At 48.5% G+C, this 21,274-nt stretch overlaps 1 protein-coding gene across 1 annotated transcript in view; it reads right to left on the bottom strand.

Moving 5' to 3' along the window:
• Positions 1–11,202: 11,202 nt before the first annotated feature.
• Positions 11,203–21,274, bottom strand: part of LOC132567334 (uncharacterized) — a 30,573-nt gene continuing 20,501 nt past the window's right edge. The window contains exon 2 of the mRNA XM_060233014.1: positions 11,203–11,427. Coding sequence (XP_060088997.1) covers positions 11,203–11,427 — 225 coding nt within the window. The remainder of the gene's footprint in view (positions 11,428–21,274) is intronic.

Below are 21,274 nucleotides of genomic sequence, written 5' to 3'. Positions count from 1 at the left end.
TTACTGGCAGCTTTTCTGCCATCTGACTGGTATTACTATTCCCCCCCCCTCGATTTTAACCTTTTATTGTATTTTTATGAATATACGATGTACACCACTGTGAGCCCTATCTTATGTGGGAGGGTGTTTTAAAAATAAATAAATAATCAAAATTCCTTGATTTAGTTGCTAAAAATGTCCTGTGTTAGTATTACAGAGATATGTTACCAGTAATGGGCCTATGGGCTTTTTGCACAGTTACTGAATCAAGTATACTTCTAGTATAAAAGTTCAATTTTTTATCAGTATTTACTTCTATTAATAAAATATTATTGGCTAATATTAATCTCAATTGTCATCATAATTTCTATCTCACCTACAAAAACCAGAGAAGCAATATGGCGCTACTGCATTATTTTCCTTTACAGCAACTCAGTGAAGATAGGTTAGAATGAGACACAGTTCGTATTCACCAAGTTTCATAGTTGATTAGGGATTTAAACCCACATATATTGCTATATACAGGATGCATATTTTTAATGCTATATACAGGATGCATCACATTGTTGACTGGCATTCAATTTTTTATCTACTGTAGTTTCTAAGGGGCAAAATACACACCACTTGCAAATGCATGTAATTAAACTCTAATGGGATTGTTATTTTAATGTTGAGTAGAGTAGCAGACAGGCAGGCCTCTCCCTACCCTAGCTATTTCCCCCTAGCCTAGTCTAGCTATTTTCCCCCTACCCTAGTTATTTTCCATCAAACTTTGCTTTCCCTCTGTCAAGTCGGCTGATTCAATAACGAGACCTTCTTTATAAAAGTTTCTAGTTTACTGATATCATTGTTCTCGACTACTCAGAGAGATTGGAGGACTAAGGAACATACAGCAAAGCATAATCATATAAGGTATACTTCAAAGGGATTCTTTAGGGAGGGGGTATTATGCAGGGCACATTCACAAATTGATGTTACAATTTCGTTCTCAGGCCTGTTGGCCTTGGGCGAGAAACCTCCCCCGGTGCCCAGCCTGAGAAGGCACCACAATCTCTTTCACATATTCCCATTTCAAAGCAAAACTACATAACAAAGGAAGTGAGGGGGGAGAGGAAAGTTCGAGCTAGCAGCATTGGCATACAGTGTGGCTTTTACCCAGAATGCTTCCCCCTGAACCAAAGATGAAATACAGACTTGACCAGAGTTGAAGCAGACTTGACATACTGCCCCCCCTAAGCCCCCGCCACCGCGTGTGGCCGCGGGAGAGGCAACTGGTTTTTAGAGTCCTGGACTTCGCAGCCCGAAAGGCCCTGCTCCCCCTTCCGAACGGGAGGGGGTCCCGATGGTGAAGGGTGCCAATCCGAAGAACCAGGATCTCGACGCAGCAAGCTGCAATGAAATACAGGGTGTATTTTACCAAGGGCAGGAGGCAGGTCTAATTCCACAGTCACTGGGTTAATAACCCTTTTGATTTTAAAAGGTCCCACAAATTTGTACGCCAGTTTTCTGGATGTTTGAGAGAGAGGTAGGTTCTTGGTTGACAGATACACAGAGTCCCCAGCTTTGAAATCCCAAGCAGGGGCATGAGACTTATCATACTGCTTTTTATAAGTCTTTTTGGCAGCTTCTAAGTTCTCTTGGATGGCTGGCCAACTCTGGCTCGGGCCGTGGCACCACTGTTCAAAGGCTGAAGAGACCCCCTAATTCCCCCCCCCCCGGTAAGAGAGGGATGGGTTTCCCCTCATACCCAAAGACAGTGGCAAAGGGGGAGGCTTTGGTGGAGCTGTGCGCACTGTTGTTGTAGCAATATTCTGCAAAGGGGAGGAGATCCACCCAGTCGGACTGGCGCTGATTTCTAAAACACCTCAGGTATTGTTCTAGGACCCCGTTCACCCTCTCCGTCTGTCCGTCCATTTGGGGGTGGTAGGCTGAACTCAGACCCTGCTCCATGCCCACCAGTTTTCAAAACTCCTGCCAGAAGGTGGCAACGAACTGCGGCCCGCGGTCACTAATGACCTTATCTGGAAATGAGTGTAATTTTACCACGTGATCAAAGAAGAGAGCCGCCAGCTTTTTAGCTGTGGGCAATTGGGCACACGGGATGAAGTGGGCTTGTTTTGAAAAAGTATCTACCACCACCAAAATGACCGTTTTTCCCCGCGAGGGGGGGAGCTCCACTATGAAATCCATTGACACTACCGACCAGGGCCGCTTGGCCGTCTCTATGGGTTGTAGGAGCCCCGACGTTTCCCCCCCCCCCCCCGTTTGGCCATGATGCACACAGGGCAGCTAGTCACGAATTCCGACACGTCCCTCTGCAGGGACGGCCACCAGAACTGCCTGTTGACCAAGTGCAAGGTTTTCACATAGCCAAAGTGCCCAGCTAGTTTAGAGGAGTGACAGAGCTCTAATATTTCCCTCCGGAGTCCCTCTGGGATGTATAATTTCTCCCCCTTATACCAGAGCCCGTCTTTCCCCTTCAGCACCCCCTCCGGCCGGTCTTTTCCCTCCCGCTCGGTTTCCATGGCGATCCGCTCCCAGCTAATGCCTTCCAATTCCCTCCTTTTCTGGGACCGGGTGGTCACTACTGCTGCTACTTGGGAGGGAGAGATTAGCGAGTCCACCACCTCCTCCCGCTGGCTCTCGTGTTGCAGGAGGCGCGAAAGAGCATCGGCTAAGAAATTTCTCGTCCTGGGGATGTGCCTTAGAGTGAAGCAGAATTTAAAAAAGAAGCCTGCACACCGGATCTGTTTCTCGCTCAACTTCCTTTTCCCCGTCAGGGCCTCTAGATTTTTGTGGTCTGTCCACACTTCAAACGGCACCTTGGCCCCCTCTAACCAGGACCTCCAGGTTTTTAGGGCAAACATGATCGCGAACGCCTCTTTGTTCCAGACCGACCAGTTTCTCTGATCATCCGAGAATTTCCGGGAGATGTACGCACATGGCCGTAGTTTCCCCTCCCCGTCCCTCTGCATGAGAATGGCTCCTACGGCCATGTCGGAGGCGTCGCATTGAACCACGAAGGCCTTTTGCTCGTCGGGGTGGCTCAGGACCGGCTCGCTAGTGAACAAGCGCTTTAGCTGGTCGAAGGCAGCTTGACACTTAGGGGTCCAGTTTAACCGGGCCCCCGGACGTTTGGCTTCCGGCCCCTTTCCTTTTGTCTTTAGGAGCTCGGTTAGGGGCAGGGCGATCTGGGCGAACCCCTCTATGAATGCCCTATAAAAATTTCTGAACCCGAGAAATGATTGGAGCTGTCTACGTGTCCTCAGGGGGGGGGGCCCACTCGAGTACTGCCTGCACCTTAGCGGGATCCATGGCTAGCCCCTGGCCCGACACCCGGAACCCCAAGTAGTCTAGCTCGGTCCGGTGAAACTCGCATTTGGAAAGCTTAGCGTAGAGCTGGTGCTCCAGCAAGGTACTAAGCACCTCTCTCACCAGTTTCACATGGGACCGCTCGTCTTGGGAATAAATAATGATGTCATCCAGGTACACCACCACCCCCTTGTACAGAAATTTCCTGAGCACATCATTTATGAAATTCATGAACACCCCCGGCGCCCCCTGCAACCCGAACGGCATAACCAGGTACTCAAATTGACCCATCGGGGTGTTAAACGCTGTTTTCCACTCATCCCCCTCCTTGATGCGCACTCGGAAGTAGGAATCCCTCAAGTCCAGTTTAGTGGAAATTTCCCCCCCGGACACTGTGTTTAATAAGTCCCGGATGAGGGGGATTGGGTAGGCGTTGGACATCGAAATCGCGTTTATCCCGCGAAAATCTGTTCAAAATCTAAGCGAGCCGTCCTTCTTCTTGCGGAACAGCACGGGGGCGGCGTGGGGGGGCCGTGGCTGGTCTAATGAATCCCCGCTCCAAGTTTTGGTCTAGGAACTTGCGCAGTTCCTTCTTTTCGGCCCACCCCATCTGGTAGAGTTTGGCTTTTGGCAAGCTCTCCCCTGGAATGAGTTCTATGGCGCAGTCCGTGCTCCTATGGGGGGGCAGCTGGTTGGCTTCCTGCTCGCTAAATACCCCCATTAGGTCGCGGTAGGCGCTAGGGACGGGGTGCGCCTTCTCCACCGACACACACGCCCTCTCTCTAGCCACGGGAGCCCGCGGGCCCCACGCCGTGTCCCACAGATGGCCTTTGCATAGAGGGTCCAGAAATCTGATCGTCTTGGCTCTCCACCAGATCAGGGGTTCGTGTTTCTCCAGCCAGCCCACCCCCAAAACTACTGGGTAGGAGCACGAGGGGGTGATCACAAAGATCTCGTGGTCCCAGTGTTCTTCGATCCCCATGGGGCAGGCTTGCATCTCCCGAGTGCACGGCTCCCCACACATCACAGAGCCATCCATTTGCTCAAACAGCATCGGATGGGGGAGCTGCGAGCTTTCTAGCCCCAGGGCTTCCACTACTTTGGGGGAAATCAACTCTCGGTTGCACCCTGAGTCTATTAGGGCTCGGATCTGCAGGAACCTCCTCAACTTGGGGTTTAAAAGTTTCACTGTGACAAAATACAATTGTCCCGTTACTCTCACTGTCAGTGGTGCCTCTTCCCGCTTGACCTGCTGGTTGAAGATGAAGATAGAAGAAGAAGATATTGGATTTATATCCCGCCCTCCACTCCGAAGAGTCTCAGAGCGGCTCACAATCTCCTTTACCTTCCTCCCCCACAACAGACACCCTGTGAGGTGGGTGGGGCTGGAGAGGGCTCTCACAGCAGCTGCCCTTTCAAGGACAACCTCTGCCAGAGCTATGGCTGACCCAAAGCCATGCTAGCAGGTGTAAGTGGAGGAGTGGGGAATCAAACTCGGTTCTCCCAGATAAGAGTCCGCACACTTAACCACTACACCAAACTGGTTGGCACCATTCAGAGCAGGCCGACCTCGTTTCCCGCTGGCTCCTTGGCCCAAGCTAGGTCGGCCAGCTCCTCGGAGAGCAGCACCTCCTTGTCCAGCGGTTCCTCCGGCACGACTGCGCTGCTTTTCGCCGCGTCCTTAGGGCGGCTGGTCGCTTTCTTCGGCCCCAGGGTGCTGGGTCTCACCATTGGCGGGGGGGCCCGGGCTGGGGCCGGCTGCGGGCAGTTGGAAGCGAGGTGGTTGGGGTCCCTGCACCGGAAGCATCTACGGGGCCCCACTGGCACCGCTGCGGGTGGTCTCTTGGCTTTCGGGGGCTCGACCTTCCCCGGGGCGCCCCTCGCCTGGCCCTTCCCCGACTGATGTTGGCGTAGCATCGCCACTCTTTTCAAATTGGTTTCCACTTCGCCCGCCAGCTGGATCCACCCCACCAGAGTGTCTGGGCTCGCTTGGGTGAATGCCCAATCCAGGATACTGGCATTCAATCCATTGGAGAAATGTTCGATCTTCATCAGCTCGCTCCAGCCCCGGACCCTGGCTGCGTTTGCCTGGAAATCCGCCGCATACTCGCGGATGGAGCGGGACCCCTGTTGCATGTTACAGAGAGCTGCCAACGCGCGGGTCTCTTGCAGCGGGTCTTCATATTGGGTTAGCAGGGCTTGGAGGAACGTGTGCACGTAGTCCAGGTCAGGACTCATGGTCTCGCACAGGCTCACGTACCAACGCTTGGCCGCCCCTCTCAGCTTCGAGCCCAGGTAGTCCACCCTGCTAAACTCATCTGGGAAGGAGTTTCCCCAATAGTACATGAAGCTGTTCGCTTGAATGGCAAAATAGTTCACCTCCTCCGGGTCCCCGTCGAAGGTCGCGCCCAGTTCTCTCCCTCGACCCGTGTCGCGTGGGACTGCCGGCACCTGGGGCGCCACAGGTATCTGGGGAGCTGCGCCTCTTGCAGGAGCTGCCGCCTGAGCCGGTTGGTTTGGGCGGCCTTGGGCCACCGGCTGAGCGGGTTGCTGCCGCCGGGACCCGGTCACCCCCAGCGCTCTCCCCAGTTGGGCCGTCAGGATGTGCATCTCATCCTTCAGGTCCTGGATCGCTCCGTCGACCTCCTGGCGGACCATTGATCGGAACATCCGATAGTCCTCATCGTGCATGTCTTTGGGCCTCGGCTCCCCGCCCTCGGCCCCTCTGCACTCAGCATCCGCGTTTTCGTCCTCGGGGACCTGGGCAACGACGATGCTGTCCGCCTCCCCCGACTCGAGGAGACACGGGTTGGCGGCCTCTGTCTCAGCGATCCGGACTTGCTTGGTGTGGCAAGCCAGGATGGCTTCCCGGCGGATCGGGGCCTGTTCCATGATGGTGGTAGAGGTCCGCGGTTCATACTGCCGGGGTGTGATCACCAGCTGGAACTGGGGGGGAGACTCCGCGGCTCTCCTGGTGTCGAGGACGTGCCACGGCGCTTCTGCCCCTTCCAGATCCACATTAATGGGAAGTTCCCTGTTGTCCGGATTCTGTTCAGCCATAGGGCTTTAAAGTTGCCGGAAAGGTTGAACTTCGTAGGGGAGTCTTCCAAAATGTCAAGTCGGCTGATTCAATAATGAGACCTTCTTGATAAAAGTTTCTAGTTTATTGATATCATTATTCTCAACTACTCAGAGAGATTGGAAGACTAAGGAACATTCAGCAAAGCATAATCATATAAGGTATACTTCAAAGGGATTCTTTAGGGAGGGGGTATTATGCAGGGCACATTCACAAATTGATGTTACAATTTCGTTCTCAGGCCTGTTGGCCTTGGGCGAGAAACCTCCCCCGGTGCCCAGCCTGAGAAGGCACCACAATCTCTTTCACATATTCCCATTTCAAAGCAAAACTACATAACAAAGGAAGGGAGGGGGGAGAGGAAAGTTCGAGCTAGCAGCATTGGCATACAGTGTGGCTTTTACCCAGAATGCTTCCCCCTGAACCAAAGATGAAATACAGACTTGACCAGAGTTGAAGCAGACTTGACACGCTCAGGGTGGGAAATATATTGTACCTTCCCCCCCAGGAGGAGATGGCATGCACATTCAGAAGGAAGGCACAGGAAAGATTAACTACCACCACCCTCCTACCATTGCTTGGCATAGCATCATAGCCCCTCAAGGCTCCTTTTTATTCAAAGACAAACCCATTAGGGCTTCATTGCATAAGCAAACCCATTCAGGCTTCATTTATAAACAAATTTTATCTGACATCTTTCAGATGTGAATGCTACTTCCTTGATAATTATTTTATGATAAAGAAGATACAGCAAGAAATGTTGAGTACTGTTTAATTACTAGTCAGTTTTCTTCCATTACAGGTTCTTCTTTCCATGTGTAACATTTTCTTTCTATCAATGGCTACTAGCTGTGGTGCCTGAGGGGAACCTCCACATTCAGAGGCACTAATCCTCTGAAACCTGGAGCCAGGAAGCAACATCAGGGGAAAGCCTTGGCCTCTATGCCCTGTTGTTGGCCATCCAGAGGAAGTGGTTAGCCATTGTGTGAGACAGGATGTTGGACTAGATGGATTGTTGACAGGACTTTTTTGTAGAAAAAGCCCAGCAGGAACTCATTTGCATATTAGGCCCCACCCCCTGATGCCAAGTCAGCCAAGACTGTGTTCCTGTGCTTTCCTGCTCAAAAAAGCCTTGATTGTTGGTCTGATCCAGCAGGGCTCTTCTTATATTTATGATTTTGTTAAATCTAATTTTATTGTGATGTGCCCCTCCCCTACTATGTAGAAATACTTTTGAACTTTTCCTGCCCATTAGATTGCCAAGGCACTGCAACATGCATTGTTACTTCAGTCTAGAGAGTAAAGTCTTAATTTTTCAAGCTGGCTGTGGTGACAACATGGTGGGGAAACACCAATTTCAACCCTGCGTTTCATTGCAAAATCAGACCCCATAATGTCGCCAGCATCTGCCCACAGCAACACTTGTTTAACATGTACAACAAAGACCACACATTCAGGTCTGTCCACATATGCTCATGCAAACATGTTCCCACACGTACTTCCACTGTCACATGGGGCAGGTGCTGACACCATACACATGTACTCAAAATACTGGCATCTATTCAGGCCAACCCAGAATTATCTGATCTAACCTAACCTGTTGTATCTGGGATGCTTGCCAAAGGGTTATGAGGTTCAACAGTGCAGTATGAGCGGGGTGTGACCCTAAATCCATAAGTCATGTCATAAGAACAGAATGTAAGACACTGCAATAAAAGTAATAAACTATAATGGTATCCCCTTAGCGTATTAATTATGGAGTAACATCTCCTGAGCCCCCACAAATCTTCAGCAGAATGGTCAGATGGCACATGGTCAAGATCATTTAATGCAGGTCTATACAATGAAGTACTTTTTTGTCCTGTCCTTCCTCTAAGGTGCTTAGGATGACACATCTTTCCTTATTTTACCCTCACAACAACCTTGTGAAGTGGGACGCTCATTCCATTACTCTTGTTAGACCAAGAGAAATTGGCCAAGGTCACTCAATGAACTTCATGGCTGACCAAGGATATAAAACTGGCTCTCCCAGATCCTAAAGTGATAGGGATGCCAGGTCAGGCCTGGGGATCCCCTGGAATTACAACTCATCCCTAGATGACAGAAATCAGTTCCCCTGGAGAAAACAGATGCTTGGGAGGGTGGACTCTACAGCATTGTACCCCACTGAGGTCCCAGTCCTCCCCAGGGTGCACCCTCAAATCTCCATGAATTTCCCAACCTGGCTTGGAGGGACCTGGCAACCCAGGTCGTCTTCTCTTCCTCCTCCTCCTCCTCTATCACCATCATCATTGGAATGGATTAAGCAGGTAAAAGAGTAGATTTTCCCCACTCTTGTAATTTATAAAGTGGTATTCTGACCCTTGTTGGCTGTAAGCACAGTCAAGAAAGTGGTAGTAACTTTGCATGTATTCATTATTTAATAATTATTCATTATTTACTAATTAAAAGTTATGGGATTAGATCTTATGACTCTCTTCTGATAAGCTGCTCTTCAAGGCAGAAAGACTTTCTCAAATGGATTATGACTTTTTCTGATGGAGAAAGGCTTCTCCTTTCAACTGCAGAAGGAAGTTTTTCTCTTTTGGAAGAAGGCTTGGTGGAAGAGAGTTTCAGGATCTAACTACTGCCTCTTTTGTGCGTCTTCCTTAAGGATACTAATAGCACAGGTATAATGGTAAGGTTATTGCATCTGGCAGTCTCCAACATTGATGAAAGGGTGATGAAAGCATGATTGGCTGAGTTATTATCAGAGTAATACTCTCTCTGTGTGATACCAAATTGACCCTTCTTATTCATATTGTGTTAATCAGGGCTTTTTCTGTAGCAGGAAGTCCTTTGCATATTAGGCCACACAACCCTGATGTAGCCAATCCTCCAAGAGCTTATAGTAGGCCCTGAAAGATGAGACCTATAAGCTCTTGGAGGATTGGCTACATCAGGGGGGTGTAGCCTAATATGCAAAGGAGTTCCCACTACAAAAAAAAGCCCTGGTTTAATGAATACAAACACTTATTGGGTTGATTTTGCAATGCAGGCAGATGTTTCTGGCGAATGGTTTGTATAAATCTGCCTTCTGCAATTTGCCACAAATGTACATTGCTGGAGTGTTCAAGCCCACTATAGGTTTAGTAGCATTTTCTGTTGTGAACAGCTTAGGTCAGAATCATTTTATTTTTCATAAAATCATTCAACCTGAGTCAGATTAGAAAATTCCTTTGCATTTTTTTTTAAAAAAGCCTACAAGTGACTGTGTGGAGCAGCTCAGTAATATGGTGCCCAAATGAGAAATGTTGGCAACAAGGACAAAAGAAGAAATATTAAAGAAAACAAGTTAGATATATGAGACTTAACAAATTAATGTATGTAAGGATTATTAAAATATTCCAATATAAATAACACCATCAGACAGCCTAGCTTGCTGTTTTGACACGGGATGCATGATAAATTTTGATACTACTGATGGTCCTGGATTAAACTCAGGGTGCTGTCACTAGTGGATTCTAAGATATGGTTTGATGGAACTTTAAAGAGTAATGTAAACAGCCCTCTATTCACTGTTAGGCTGCAGCTTGGCTCCTGTGGGCCTATATGAGGAACATTATAGAGCTGATTACTGATGTGCACTTAAGTAACAATGCTGAGCTATCTGTCAACATAAGAGGGAAATATATAAATGTGCAGCTAAGTGCTGAACAGGATAAAGTGTGCAGTAAAAGAGTTGTTGTAAAGATTATTGAGATAACATATCGTAGAATCATAGGCCGTTTTCGCACTAGCGTTTACTCCGGCGTAGCACCCCATTTACCTCCGGATCTTTTCCTGGTTTTCCCACCTGTTGCTCCGGCGCTGCGGTTTGCTCCGGCACTGCAGGGTTTTCACGCCGGAGTATCTAGATCCACCTCCTTCCGGAGTTTTTGAAAACCTCCGGATCCACTCCGGATCCACTCTGCGGAGTTTTCTGTGGGAAATCCATCCACGCCGGATCGACTGCTGTGTGGGCGGCACCCTCTCCCTTTCCGTCCTCCCACCCCATCCACCCCCTTGGCCAATCATCAGCCTTTCGCGGCGCTTCCCCAAAGTGCCGGCACGGCCATTTTTTTTTTTTTTTAATTCACAGTTTTGCGTAATAGCAATATTTCGAAATTAACAAATAGAAAAAAAAAAACCCTCCTGGAATAGCCTCAATTGCCACTTCAATTGGTTTCGTTAGATTTTTTTTTATTATTATTGACTTTAGTTGCGTCATTTCGCTGTTGCGTTATCTCGATAATGCGAAAACAAGGCCATTCCAGCAGCTGCAAGTGGAAGAGTGGGGAATCCAACCCGGTTCTCCCAGATAACAGTCTGCACACTTAACCACTGCACCAAACTGGCTCGCCTGGGCTGGAAGAATTTCTTGCGGGCCATGGCTTCTCCAGCAGTGAGTCCAGGTGGAGCTGTCTTTCTCCAGTGGGTCAGTTCCCTGCCGCCTGTTTTGCGAGATTTCTCTTGCTTCGCCTCTTCCTTGCGGCCGGGAGAGGCGGGTGCCAGCTGCCCTTTCCCTTTTGCGCATAAAGCACCAGCTCTCTGGCACACACAAACGCGCCCACACGCGGTCCGCGTGCAAAGAGGGGAAATAAATACTAAAGCATCGTCTCCAAAGGCTGCCAGGAAAAAAAGAGAAAAAAGCCCTCTTTTTCCCCCTGACTGGCTGCAGACCGCGCTTGCCAGGGGAAAGCAATGCTTCGGAAACCTCAGGCATATGGTAATAGGAATGGCTTTTTTGGTGTGTGTGGGGGGGTCTGGCGGGGGCGGCGAGGGGAGGAGGAAGCGGAGTGTCAGCAGCGCGGTCAAGGCGAGGGCAGAAGTTCAGGCAATTGGTGGTTTTTGAAAGTGTGTTTGTTCTGGATGCGGGTGCGGATTCCTCCTGCAAGACAGGGCGGCCGTAGCCAGTTTCGCTGCCGAAGAGGGTGAGGGGGGCTGGGGTGTGTGAGCAAGGGCAGAACAGCTCGGCCTCTGATGCCCACATGAGGCTGCGGGGGGGTGAGGGGTGCAATCTGCAGAGACCGGGGACGCTGCAAGAGAGGGGAGGGGAAGGCGCAGGAATCTGCTGCAGCCAATCCATAAGCAGCAGCAGCACACGTGATGCGGTTTGTCCACGAAAAGAAGGGGAGGAAACAGCTCGATGTTACGTTAGTACGTTAGTACGTCCTTATGCAACCAGACTTGCGCTTAAAAAAAAAATGATTGACAGGGCATCGAACTCAAGTCGATGCCAGTGGGGAAACGATTTGAGCCGGGGCTTCAGGGAAGGCGACTCCGCAAAGAGTCACTAGTGGGAAAACGAGAAAAATGATCCGGACATAATTGCGCCGCGGAATAAGGGGAGCAAACGCTAAGTGCGAAAACGACCATAGAGTTGGAAGGGGGCATACAAGTCATCTAGTCCAACTCCCTGCTCAATGCAGGATCAGCCTAGAGCATTCCTGACAAGTGCTTATCCAGCTGCTGCTTAAAGACTGCTGGTGAGGGGTAGTTCACCACCTCCCTAGGTAGCTGATTCCACTGCTAAACTACTCTTACTGTAAAAAAAAATCTTCCTAATGTCCAGCCTGTACCTTTCTGCCCATAATTTAAACCCATTATTGTGAGTCTTATCTTTTGGTGCCAACAGGAATAGCTTCCTGCTCTCTTCTAAGTGATAGCCTTTCAAATAGCCTTTTAAAGAGAGCCATCATGACTCCCCTCAACCCCTTCTTCTCCAGACTGAACATTCCCAAATCCTGTAGCCTTTCTCCTTAGGGCTTGGTCTCTAGCCCCTGGTTATCTTTGTCACTCTCTTCTGCATCCTTCCATTCTGTCCACATCCTTTTTGAAGTGAGGGCTCCAGAACTGCACGTGGTTGAGCAATTGGGAGTAATGCTAAAGAAATACATACTGACTAAAATCCTATGGCTATAGGGTTGCCAGGTCTGTGTTGGAAAATACCTGGATTTTGGGGATTGATTCAGGAGAGGGTGGAGTTTGGGGAAGGGAAGGACCTCAGCATGGTACAATGCCACAGAGTCCACCCTTCAAAGAAGCCATTTTCTCCAGGGAAGCTGATCTCTGCCAGCTGGAGATCAGTTGTAAAAACAGGAGATCTCCAGGCCCCACCTGGAGGCTGGCAGCCCAATAAAGACCTATTGAATTATATGAAACTTACTTCTGAGTAGATCTGTTTAGGATTGCTGGCATTATAACCTACAGAAATACATTGTAAGTGATAGGTACTTACTTGATTCAATTGTTAATTAGAGCATAACTACACAATTTGTCTGACACATTGGGTCACGGGTGCACAATTAGGTTAGCAGTCAGATGTATATAATGGGACATAAAAACCATAAAACAATTTAAAAACATAAACCGTTTTCACACACAGCTTACCTCGCAGTCACAATCCTGTTCCCTCCGCAGCGTCTGTCGGATTTCCCACCATCTGCGCTGGAGTTACAGGAAGTGCTGCGGCTTTTGTGTAGCGACTGTAAACTGGGTTTTAGCGGTTTACGTTTGCTACGCAAAAGCTGCGGCACTTCCTGTAACTTCGACGCAGATGGTGGGAAATCCAACCAGATGCTGTGGAGGGAACAGGATTGTGACTGCGAGGTATGCTGTGTGTGAAAACAGCTATAGAAAATTAACATTTTGATGCTATGATCTTACATTCAGATTTATGTTCTCTATAGGCGAGTCTTAGATGATTCTTTCGACTGCTGCTATAGAGCAGCTTGCAAGAGGTGGTCCAGGTGTTTCCTGAGAACTGTAGTGGCCAGCAGTCTAGTTTGCAAATGCCTGGTGGAAGAGTGCTGTCTTACAGGCCCTGCAGAACTGTATGAGCTCTCGCAGGGCCCTAACTTCTTCCGTCAACTCATTCCACCAGTTTAGAACCACTATAGAGAAGGCCCTGGCTCTAGTTGTCATGAGTCTGGCTTCCTTAGGACAGGGGATTGAGAGATTTTGTGACTCAGGCTGAAGTGCTCTCCGGGGAACATGTGGGGAAAGGCGATCCCTAAGGTATGCAGGTCCCTGGACATATAGGGCCTTAAAGGTAAGGACCAGCACCTTGAAATGAATCTGGTATGCAATAGGCAAACAGTGCAGCACCTTCAGCCTAGGTTGAATATGCTCCCGTAAGGGAAGGCCTAATAGCAACCTGGCTGCCGTATTCTGCACTATTGAAGCTTCCAGTTTTGGGACAAGGGCAGCCCCATGTAGAGGGCATTGAAGTAATCCAATCTTGAGGTGACCGTAGCGTGGATCACTGTCACTAAGTCGTTGTGTTCGAGGTAGGGGTCCAACTGCCTTATCAGCCGAAGATTATAAAAGGCTGATTTGGCGGTGGCTGCCACCTGGGCCTCCATATTTAGAGAAGGAAACTTACTAACTTATGTAACTTACTACAAAAATGTAGGGCTTGAATTCAGCAGGTACTCACAGGAGCACAGCTCCTGAACCTTCAGCCAGGGTCTGCATGCAGTGGGGAGTTCTCTCCCCACTGCACCCAGATCCCGGGCATATGCAAATGAGATACGGCTGCTACTGAGCTCCTGCACCTTTTTTTCTACAAACAACCTCTGAGAAGATCTAATTGGCTAGTGATGCAGAAAGTTATTACTAACTAGTTATACATGTAGGTTAGGTTACATTATATTTGCATACCAGAAGCTCTCTCTCTCCCCTCACAGAGCTGCTGAAAGTGTGTTTTAAGATGAGTTCCCCCAATATATGGTTGACTATGAGTCTGGCTGTGCACCTACAACCTAATGCATGTTGGTTATATCATGTAGTTTGTCCCTTGCTCTCCCAGTTTAAGAAAAGCCCTCATTTCCTACTTAAATTTGTTAATCTTTAATTTGAAACAGGCCTTTACTTCACTAAAAGTTCATAGGCTACCCAGAGTTACATTGGCGTGGTCTTTTATAGGTATTTAGTTTTCTTACTGTGAGTTTTTTCTAACCAATTTCTTAAAATTCCCAATCTACACTTATCTTTTCCACGTTCTATTCTCTGTGAATTTTCCATAATTTATTTGACAAGTGCAGTTAATGACTGTTCAGAACACATTATTGCAATGCTTGCCCATCTCCATGAATCTGGAGTGATAGACAGCTCAGCAAAATTGAACCAACTTAGTAAAATGAGACTATAGACAAGATTATCAGGGTGTTGTTCATGTATTAGTGTTACAGAAAGACAGACAGATATCTTTCATTGGATCAGCTCTAGGAAGAGCAATAGAAGTATCATAAAAGAAGATGAGATTATTTCAGTTTCAGGATACTGAGTGGGCCCCTTTTTATCTTATATTGTCTTGACCAGCAGACTGGTTAAGTGCTTGGGTGGGGGGAATGCATGACAGATTGGCCAAAAATAGACAACTTCAGCCAGAGAAGAAAATGGGCATGCCTTATGCCTGTTGTCCTCAGAATGTGGTGCAACTACTTGGGCTCAAGGGGAACTAGAATAGGGTGTCTGTCCCCTGCAGTCCTGCTGATGATGGATCTAAGACATGCAGCCCACTTAGAAGCTGGCTTGGGTGACACAAGAGGAGACACCCCACACTCTTGTACTGCTGCCTCCAGGTTGGCAAAATGTTGTGAGCTGCTGTCAGTTATATTCAACTCCTGACAGTGTAATATTTTGGGACCTTGACTTCCTTTCAAGAAATCAGCCAAATACAAAGACGAAATTTCAAAAGTTCTATAACATTTGTGATGAACAAGAAAAGAAAACTGTGACAGTGATCATTACCCCAGCAACGCAAGAACCAAGGAGAATAGTGCTCTGAATAACCAATCACAGCTGAGTACTGGCAAAAGAAGGAGATGATTGTTGAAAGCTGGAAATATGGAAAGAGAAAGGGCTTCAGAGGGGTCGGTTTTAAAGTAGTGTGGATTAAAGATCTACATAGGTATCAGATCTTTGGTGAAATACTCCTGTCAGCGTTAATAAGTATACAAAGGTATTACAGTATTTCTGTTTTATGGGTTTAGCATATAACCAAGTTTCACTAGACGGCTGTATTTATATGTAATAAGCTTGCCTGGGAAAGGCCATCTTGGACATGTACTGTGACATCTCTTTATCATCAGTTAAATTTACCTCAGTTTGTGTACATTTTCCTCTTTAATAAATGTTGTTTTGTTGAAAAGTAAATCTTGTCCCTGTCAGCTTAATTTATTACTCAGTTATCAATCCATGCTTCTATCATTGAACCTTTAACCTTTTTACTTCCCTCTGGTACCTTGGTACAATGCAGCAGGCAGGTATTGTCTAGTCCCACAAAAACCTCTTTCCTTCAAGAGTGAGCATTCCAGAGCCTAGGAGCTAAAACCGTAAAGCCTCTCTAGGCATTTCTGTACTAATGTGGCATAAAGAAGGCATGTGGCTCAGAACCTCATTTCCTAGCAGTAGCACAAAATATGGGTTCCAGGCTATGGTGGCCTGTCCTCAGAAAGCTGGAGACATGTAAAAGCTGAAATTCTGAGATTAAGTGTATGGCAGGGAAGGGGGAGCAGAGGGGAACAGAATCCAGTTTTGCATTCCTTCTCCTGAGTAGCTGATGGGTACACGTTAATCTTTTTATTTATTTATTTACTCACATTTTAAAACCATCCTCCGCTATAAATAGGGCTCAGGGTGGTGTACATCAAAGCCATTTATAAATTCACAATTTCCAATAACATAATTTAATTTGCAGCTTAAAATAACAATGTATGTAACCAATAGATAGCGATGAACTGCCCAGAGTATGCCACAGCCCAGTTGGAGAGAAGACAGGAGTGCCAGCTTGATAAAGCCATTCCTGTCCTCAGCCAAATGCCTGGTGGAACATCTTTGCCTTACATGCCCTGTGGAATTGCATTATGTCCTGCAGGGCATGGATGTTATTTGGTAGAGAGTTCCACTAGGTTGGGGCCAGGGTAGAAAATGAGGACAATGAAGTTAAGGACAGCTTGGGCCAGGGGTCCACCAGAAGGCTCTTATTAAATGGCTGTAATGCAGTCCAGAAGATACAGCAGTCCTTGACTGTTAAGCGCCTTAAAGGTAAGCACCATAACCTTGAACCTATCTGGTACTCCACTGGAAGCCAGTGCAGCTCTTGCAGCACAGGTTGAATGTGTGTCTTATGTGGGATCCCGGTAAGGAACCATGCAGTGGCATTCTATACCAGCTGGAGTTTCCAGGTCAGTCTCAAGGGTAGCCCTATGTAGAGCAAGTTACAGTAGTCTAATCTGGAGGTGACTGTTGTGTGGATTACTGTAGCTAGGGCAGGGCAGGACAGGTAGGGGGCCAGCTGCAGTTGGAAAAACTCCAGTTTGGCAACATTCGTGATCTGTCTTTCCATTGATAAGGAGGTGTCCAGAGTCACACCCAGGCTCTTGACAGTCAGTTCTGGTACCAAGGGCACACCATCGAGGGATGGGAGTCGGCACCCCAACCTTGAGTCCCCCACTCCCAGCCACAGAAACTGTAAGATTCAGTCTCAGCCAATTCTGTTTTAACTATCCCACCACAGCCTCCAAACCCTCAGCCATATTTACTGAGGCGGTATCTGGCTGGCCACTCATGAACAGATATAGCTGGGTGCATACTGGTAACAACCCAACCCGAAACCCTACACCAGTTAAAAGCGGGTTCTGCATAAACAACTCTGCAGTCTGATTAACTTCTGTTTTCTATAAGGGGGCTTCACCCTACTAGAGAGATAAAGGTGCATACGGAATTGAGGCAAAATCCTTACAGAATTGTGGCAAAATTGTGTATTATGTTATGCACTAATGAGATTGGAGTGCTCTTTATTTCTACTGTTATATGAAATCATATACAATTTATTTCTGTAAAGCCACTGTAGGGTAAGGAGATACAACTTTGGCTATGTATTAGGAAGACCTGGGTTCAAACTACAGATATTGAGCTCACTAAGTGGGCTTGGTCATAGAATCATAGAGTTGGAAGGGACCTCCAGGGTCATCTAATCCAACCCCCTGCACAATGCAGGAAACTCAAATACCTCCCCCCCCCCCCTAAATTCACAGGATCTTCATTGCTGTCAGATGGCCATGTCTCTCTGTCTCTGTCTCTCTCTCTTGGCTTGACTTTGCGAATGAAGATTTAAGAAGGATGCAGTAGTCCACGTCTGCTGCAGGCTCGCTGGTGGCTGACAAGACCAATGCGGGACAGGCAGATCCGGCCACAGTGGCTGCAGGGAAAAGTCTGATTTGGGGCTGGTGCTGTAGCAGTGCGATTCTTCCTCAATCTCCTTTTGTCCTCAAGACCAGCTATGCGTGCGTTCTCAAAGGAAGAGACAGCCTGGTGGATGGTGTGCCTCCATGCTTTGCGATCTGAGGCTAGGTCAGACCACTGGTGATGGTTGATGCGACAGATGCCAAGGGATTTCTTCAAGAAGTCCTTGTACCTCTTCTTTGGTGCCCCTCTATTTCGATGGCTGGTGGAAAGTTCGCCATACAGAGCAATCTTGGGAAGGCGGTGGTTTTCCATCCTAGAAATATGCGCTGCCTAGCGCAGCTGCGTCTTCAACAGCAGTGCCTCGATGCTTGTAACCTCTGCCCTCTTGAGGACTTCAGTGTTGGTCATAAAGTCACTCCAGTGGATGTTGAGGATGGTGCGAAGGCAGCGCTGATGAAAGCGCTCAAGGAGTCGCAGGTGATGACGGTATAAAACCCACGATTCGGAGCCGTAGATGAGGGTTGTCATCACCACCGCTTTGTAAACATTGATCTTTGTGCCTTTTTTCAGATGCTTGTTGCTCCACACTCTTTTGTGCAGTCGGCCAAATGCACGGTTTGCCTTTGCCAGCCTGTTGTCAATCTCCTTGTCGATCTTGACATCTGAGGAGATGATGCACCCCAGGTAGCTGAACTGCTGGACTGTCTTCAGAACTGATTCACCCACAGTGATGCAGGGAGGGTGATAATCTTCCTGGGGTGCAGGCTGGTGGAGAACTTCTGTCTTCTTCAGACTAACTTCTAGGCCGAATAGCTTGGCAGCCTCTGCAAAGCAGGACATCATATGCTGCAGAGCTGATACCGAGTGGAAGACAAGTGCAGCATCATCAGCAAACAGTAGCTCTCGGATAAGTTTTTCCATTGTCTTGGAGTGAGCCTTTAGTCGCCTCAGGTTGAACAGGCTGCCATCGGTGCGATAGCGGATGTAGATACCATCCTCATCATCTAGATCTACTGCGGCTCTTTGAAGCATCATGCTAAAGAAGATCGTAAAGAGAGTTGGCGTGAGAACGCAGCCTTGCTTTACACCTGTGCCTATTGGGAAGGGTTCTAAGAGGTCGTTGCAGTGTCTGACTTGGCCTCGCTGGTCTTCATGTAGCTGGATGATCATGCTGAGGAACCTTGGGGGACATCCTAAACGTTCCAAGATTTGCCACAGGCCTTTCCTGCTAATGGTATCGAAAGCTTTGGTAAGGTCGACAAAAGTCACATATAGACCCTTGTTCTGTTCCCTGCATTTCTCTTGGAGCTGCCTGAGAACAAATACCATGTCGGTGGTGCTCCTGTTAGCTCTGAAGCCGCACTGGCTCTCTGGGAGGAGTTCTTCTGCAATGGCGGGCACCAGTCTGTTCAGGAGTATTCTGGCAAGGATTTTGCCTGCGATGGAGAGCAGGGTTATCCCCCGGTAGTTGGAGCAGTCTGACTTTTCCCCTTTGTTCTTGTGTAGAGTGATGATGATTGCATCGCGAAAGTCCTGTGGTAGTTTGCCTTGTTCCCAGCAGGTGACAAGTACTTTGTGAAGTGTGTTATGTAGTATTGTGCCCCCATGCTTCCAGATCTCTGGTGGGATTCCATCAACTCCCACTGCCTTGCCACTTTTCAGTTGCTTGATGGCTTTAACAGTCTCTTCAAGGGTGGGGATCTCATCCAACTCTGTTTTCACTGGTTGAAGTGGGGTGAGGTGGATTGCTGAATCTTGAACTACGCGGTTGGCACTGAAGAGAACCTGAAAATACTCCGACCACCGGTTCAGTATGGATGTCTTGTCTGTGAGGAGCACTTGGCCGTCTGCACTACGCAAGGGACTCTGAGCCTGATATGATGGGCCATATACTGTCTTCAGGGCTTCGTAGAACCCTTTAAATCACCAGTGTCTGCACACAGCTGGGTTCTCTCAGCAAGCTTGGTCCACCACTCGTTCTGAATGTCTCGAAGCTTGCGCTGGAGGTTGCTACATGCAGCGTGAAAGATTGCTTTTTTCCCGGGACAGGAGGGCTGAGCAAGATGTGCTTGGTAGGCAGATCTCTTTTTCGCCAGTAATTCTTGGATCTTTTGTTCGTTCTCATCAAACCAGTCCTCGTTCTTCCTTGTGGAGAACCCGAGGACTTCTTCAGAGATCAACAGGATGGTAGTTTTTAGGTGTTCCCAGAGTGCTTCTGGAAAAGGGTCTGTGGGGCAACTGGGGTCCTCAATTCTTGACTGGAGTTTTGCCTGGAAGGCAGCTTTAACTTCGGCTGACTGAAGGCTGCCAACCTGAAGCTTCCTCCGAGGGGTACCTCCTCTCCTGGGTGTGGGTTTAAAGTGAAGACGGAGATTGCAGAGTACAAGACGATGATCCGTATGACATTCCGCACTGGGCATTACTCAGATGTGTAAGACATCTCGAAGGTCTCTCTGGCGCACCAAAATGTAGTCGATAAGCTGCCAGTGCTTGGATCGTGGGTGCATCCAGGTTGTCTTCAGGCTGTTCTTCTGCTGAAAGATAGTGTTGGTGATGGTGAGCTGGTGCTCCGTGCAGAATTCTAGCAGGAGGCGCCCGTTATCATTGCAGTTGCCAATGCCGTGTTTGCCAAGTACTCCTTTCCAGGCTTCCGAGTCTTTACCTACTCTGGCATTGAAGTCATCAAGGATGATCACCTTGTCCTCTGTAGGGGTCTTCCATACGAGGTTGCGTAGATCAGCATAGAACTTGTTCTTTTCTGCAGGATCTGCTTGAAGGGTTGGGGCATACACACTGAAGAGTGTTGCATGCTGCTTGTTTTGACGTGGGAGGCGCATGGACATGATGCGATCTGAGTGACCTGTTGGCAGGTTTTTGAGTTTGGAGGCAATGGAGTTCCTGACCATGAAGCCAACGCCAGAAAGGCGGCTCTCAGCCTTTGGCTTACCCGACCAGTAGAGGGTATAGCCAGCACCATGTTCTTGAAGACTACCTTCCTCAGGGAAACGGACCTCACTGAGAGCTGCTATGTCAATATTCAACCTGAGAAGTTCGTGGGCAACTAGAGCAGAGCGTCGTTCAGGGCGACCACTGTCTACTGTGTCAAGCATGGTTCTGATGTTCCAACACGCAAGCTTTAGTCTTTGCACACTTTGTGAGGCAGGTGCATGCCTTTTCTTTGTTGTTATTTTTTGACCGCAAGTAAGAATGCCCGTTGACCGCGGCTAGCCAACTGGGGTGGGGGAGACGAGCTTTGTTTAGGCCACCTTTTCTAGGCCCCTCTCCGTGTGGAGCAAGCAGTGCTGTCCCTAGATAAGGCTGCTTGGTCGTTCAGGGTGCTGCCGAAAAATGCTTTCGTCTCCGTGTCAGCATCAGGCGACCAATACCCTGAACCACCTACATGCAGGATCGGGACTGCGGCTTCCAGTGGCATCTTCCACCTGCCATTTCACCCCTTGCCCATCGCTGCAGGACTTGGTGTGTTGTGGGTTGTGGATGTGGATATGCCCTTCAGGCCTGCGCAGAGGAATTTTTAGGTGAAGCACAGTGTGCGCGGTACTGGCTCCACCCTTTCACCTGGGGGTCATCTGCCATGGCCCAGTAAGCTGGGACGCCGGCAGCGAATCCTCCAGGTGGAGGATTCTATCTGCCCGGGTTTGATGTTAGAGTTTTCCTTCTCTTGGCTGGCGA

This window comes from Heteronotia binoei, chromosome 2 (assembly GCF_032191835.1).
Source record: "Heteronotia binoei isolate CCM8104 ecotype False Entrance Well chromosome 2, APGP_CSIRO_Hbin_v1, whole genome shotgun sequence".
Lineage (NCBI taxonomy): Eukaryota > Metazoa > Chordata > Lepidosauria > Squamata > Gekkonidae > Heteronotia > Heteronotia binoei.
Note: the sequence above shows the minus strand (reverse complement) of the source record. Positions and strands in the feature narration are given on the sequence as shown.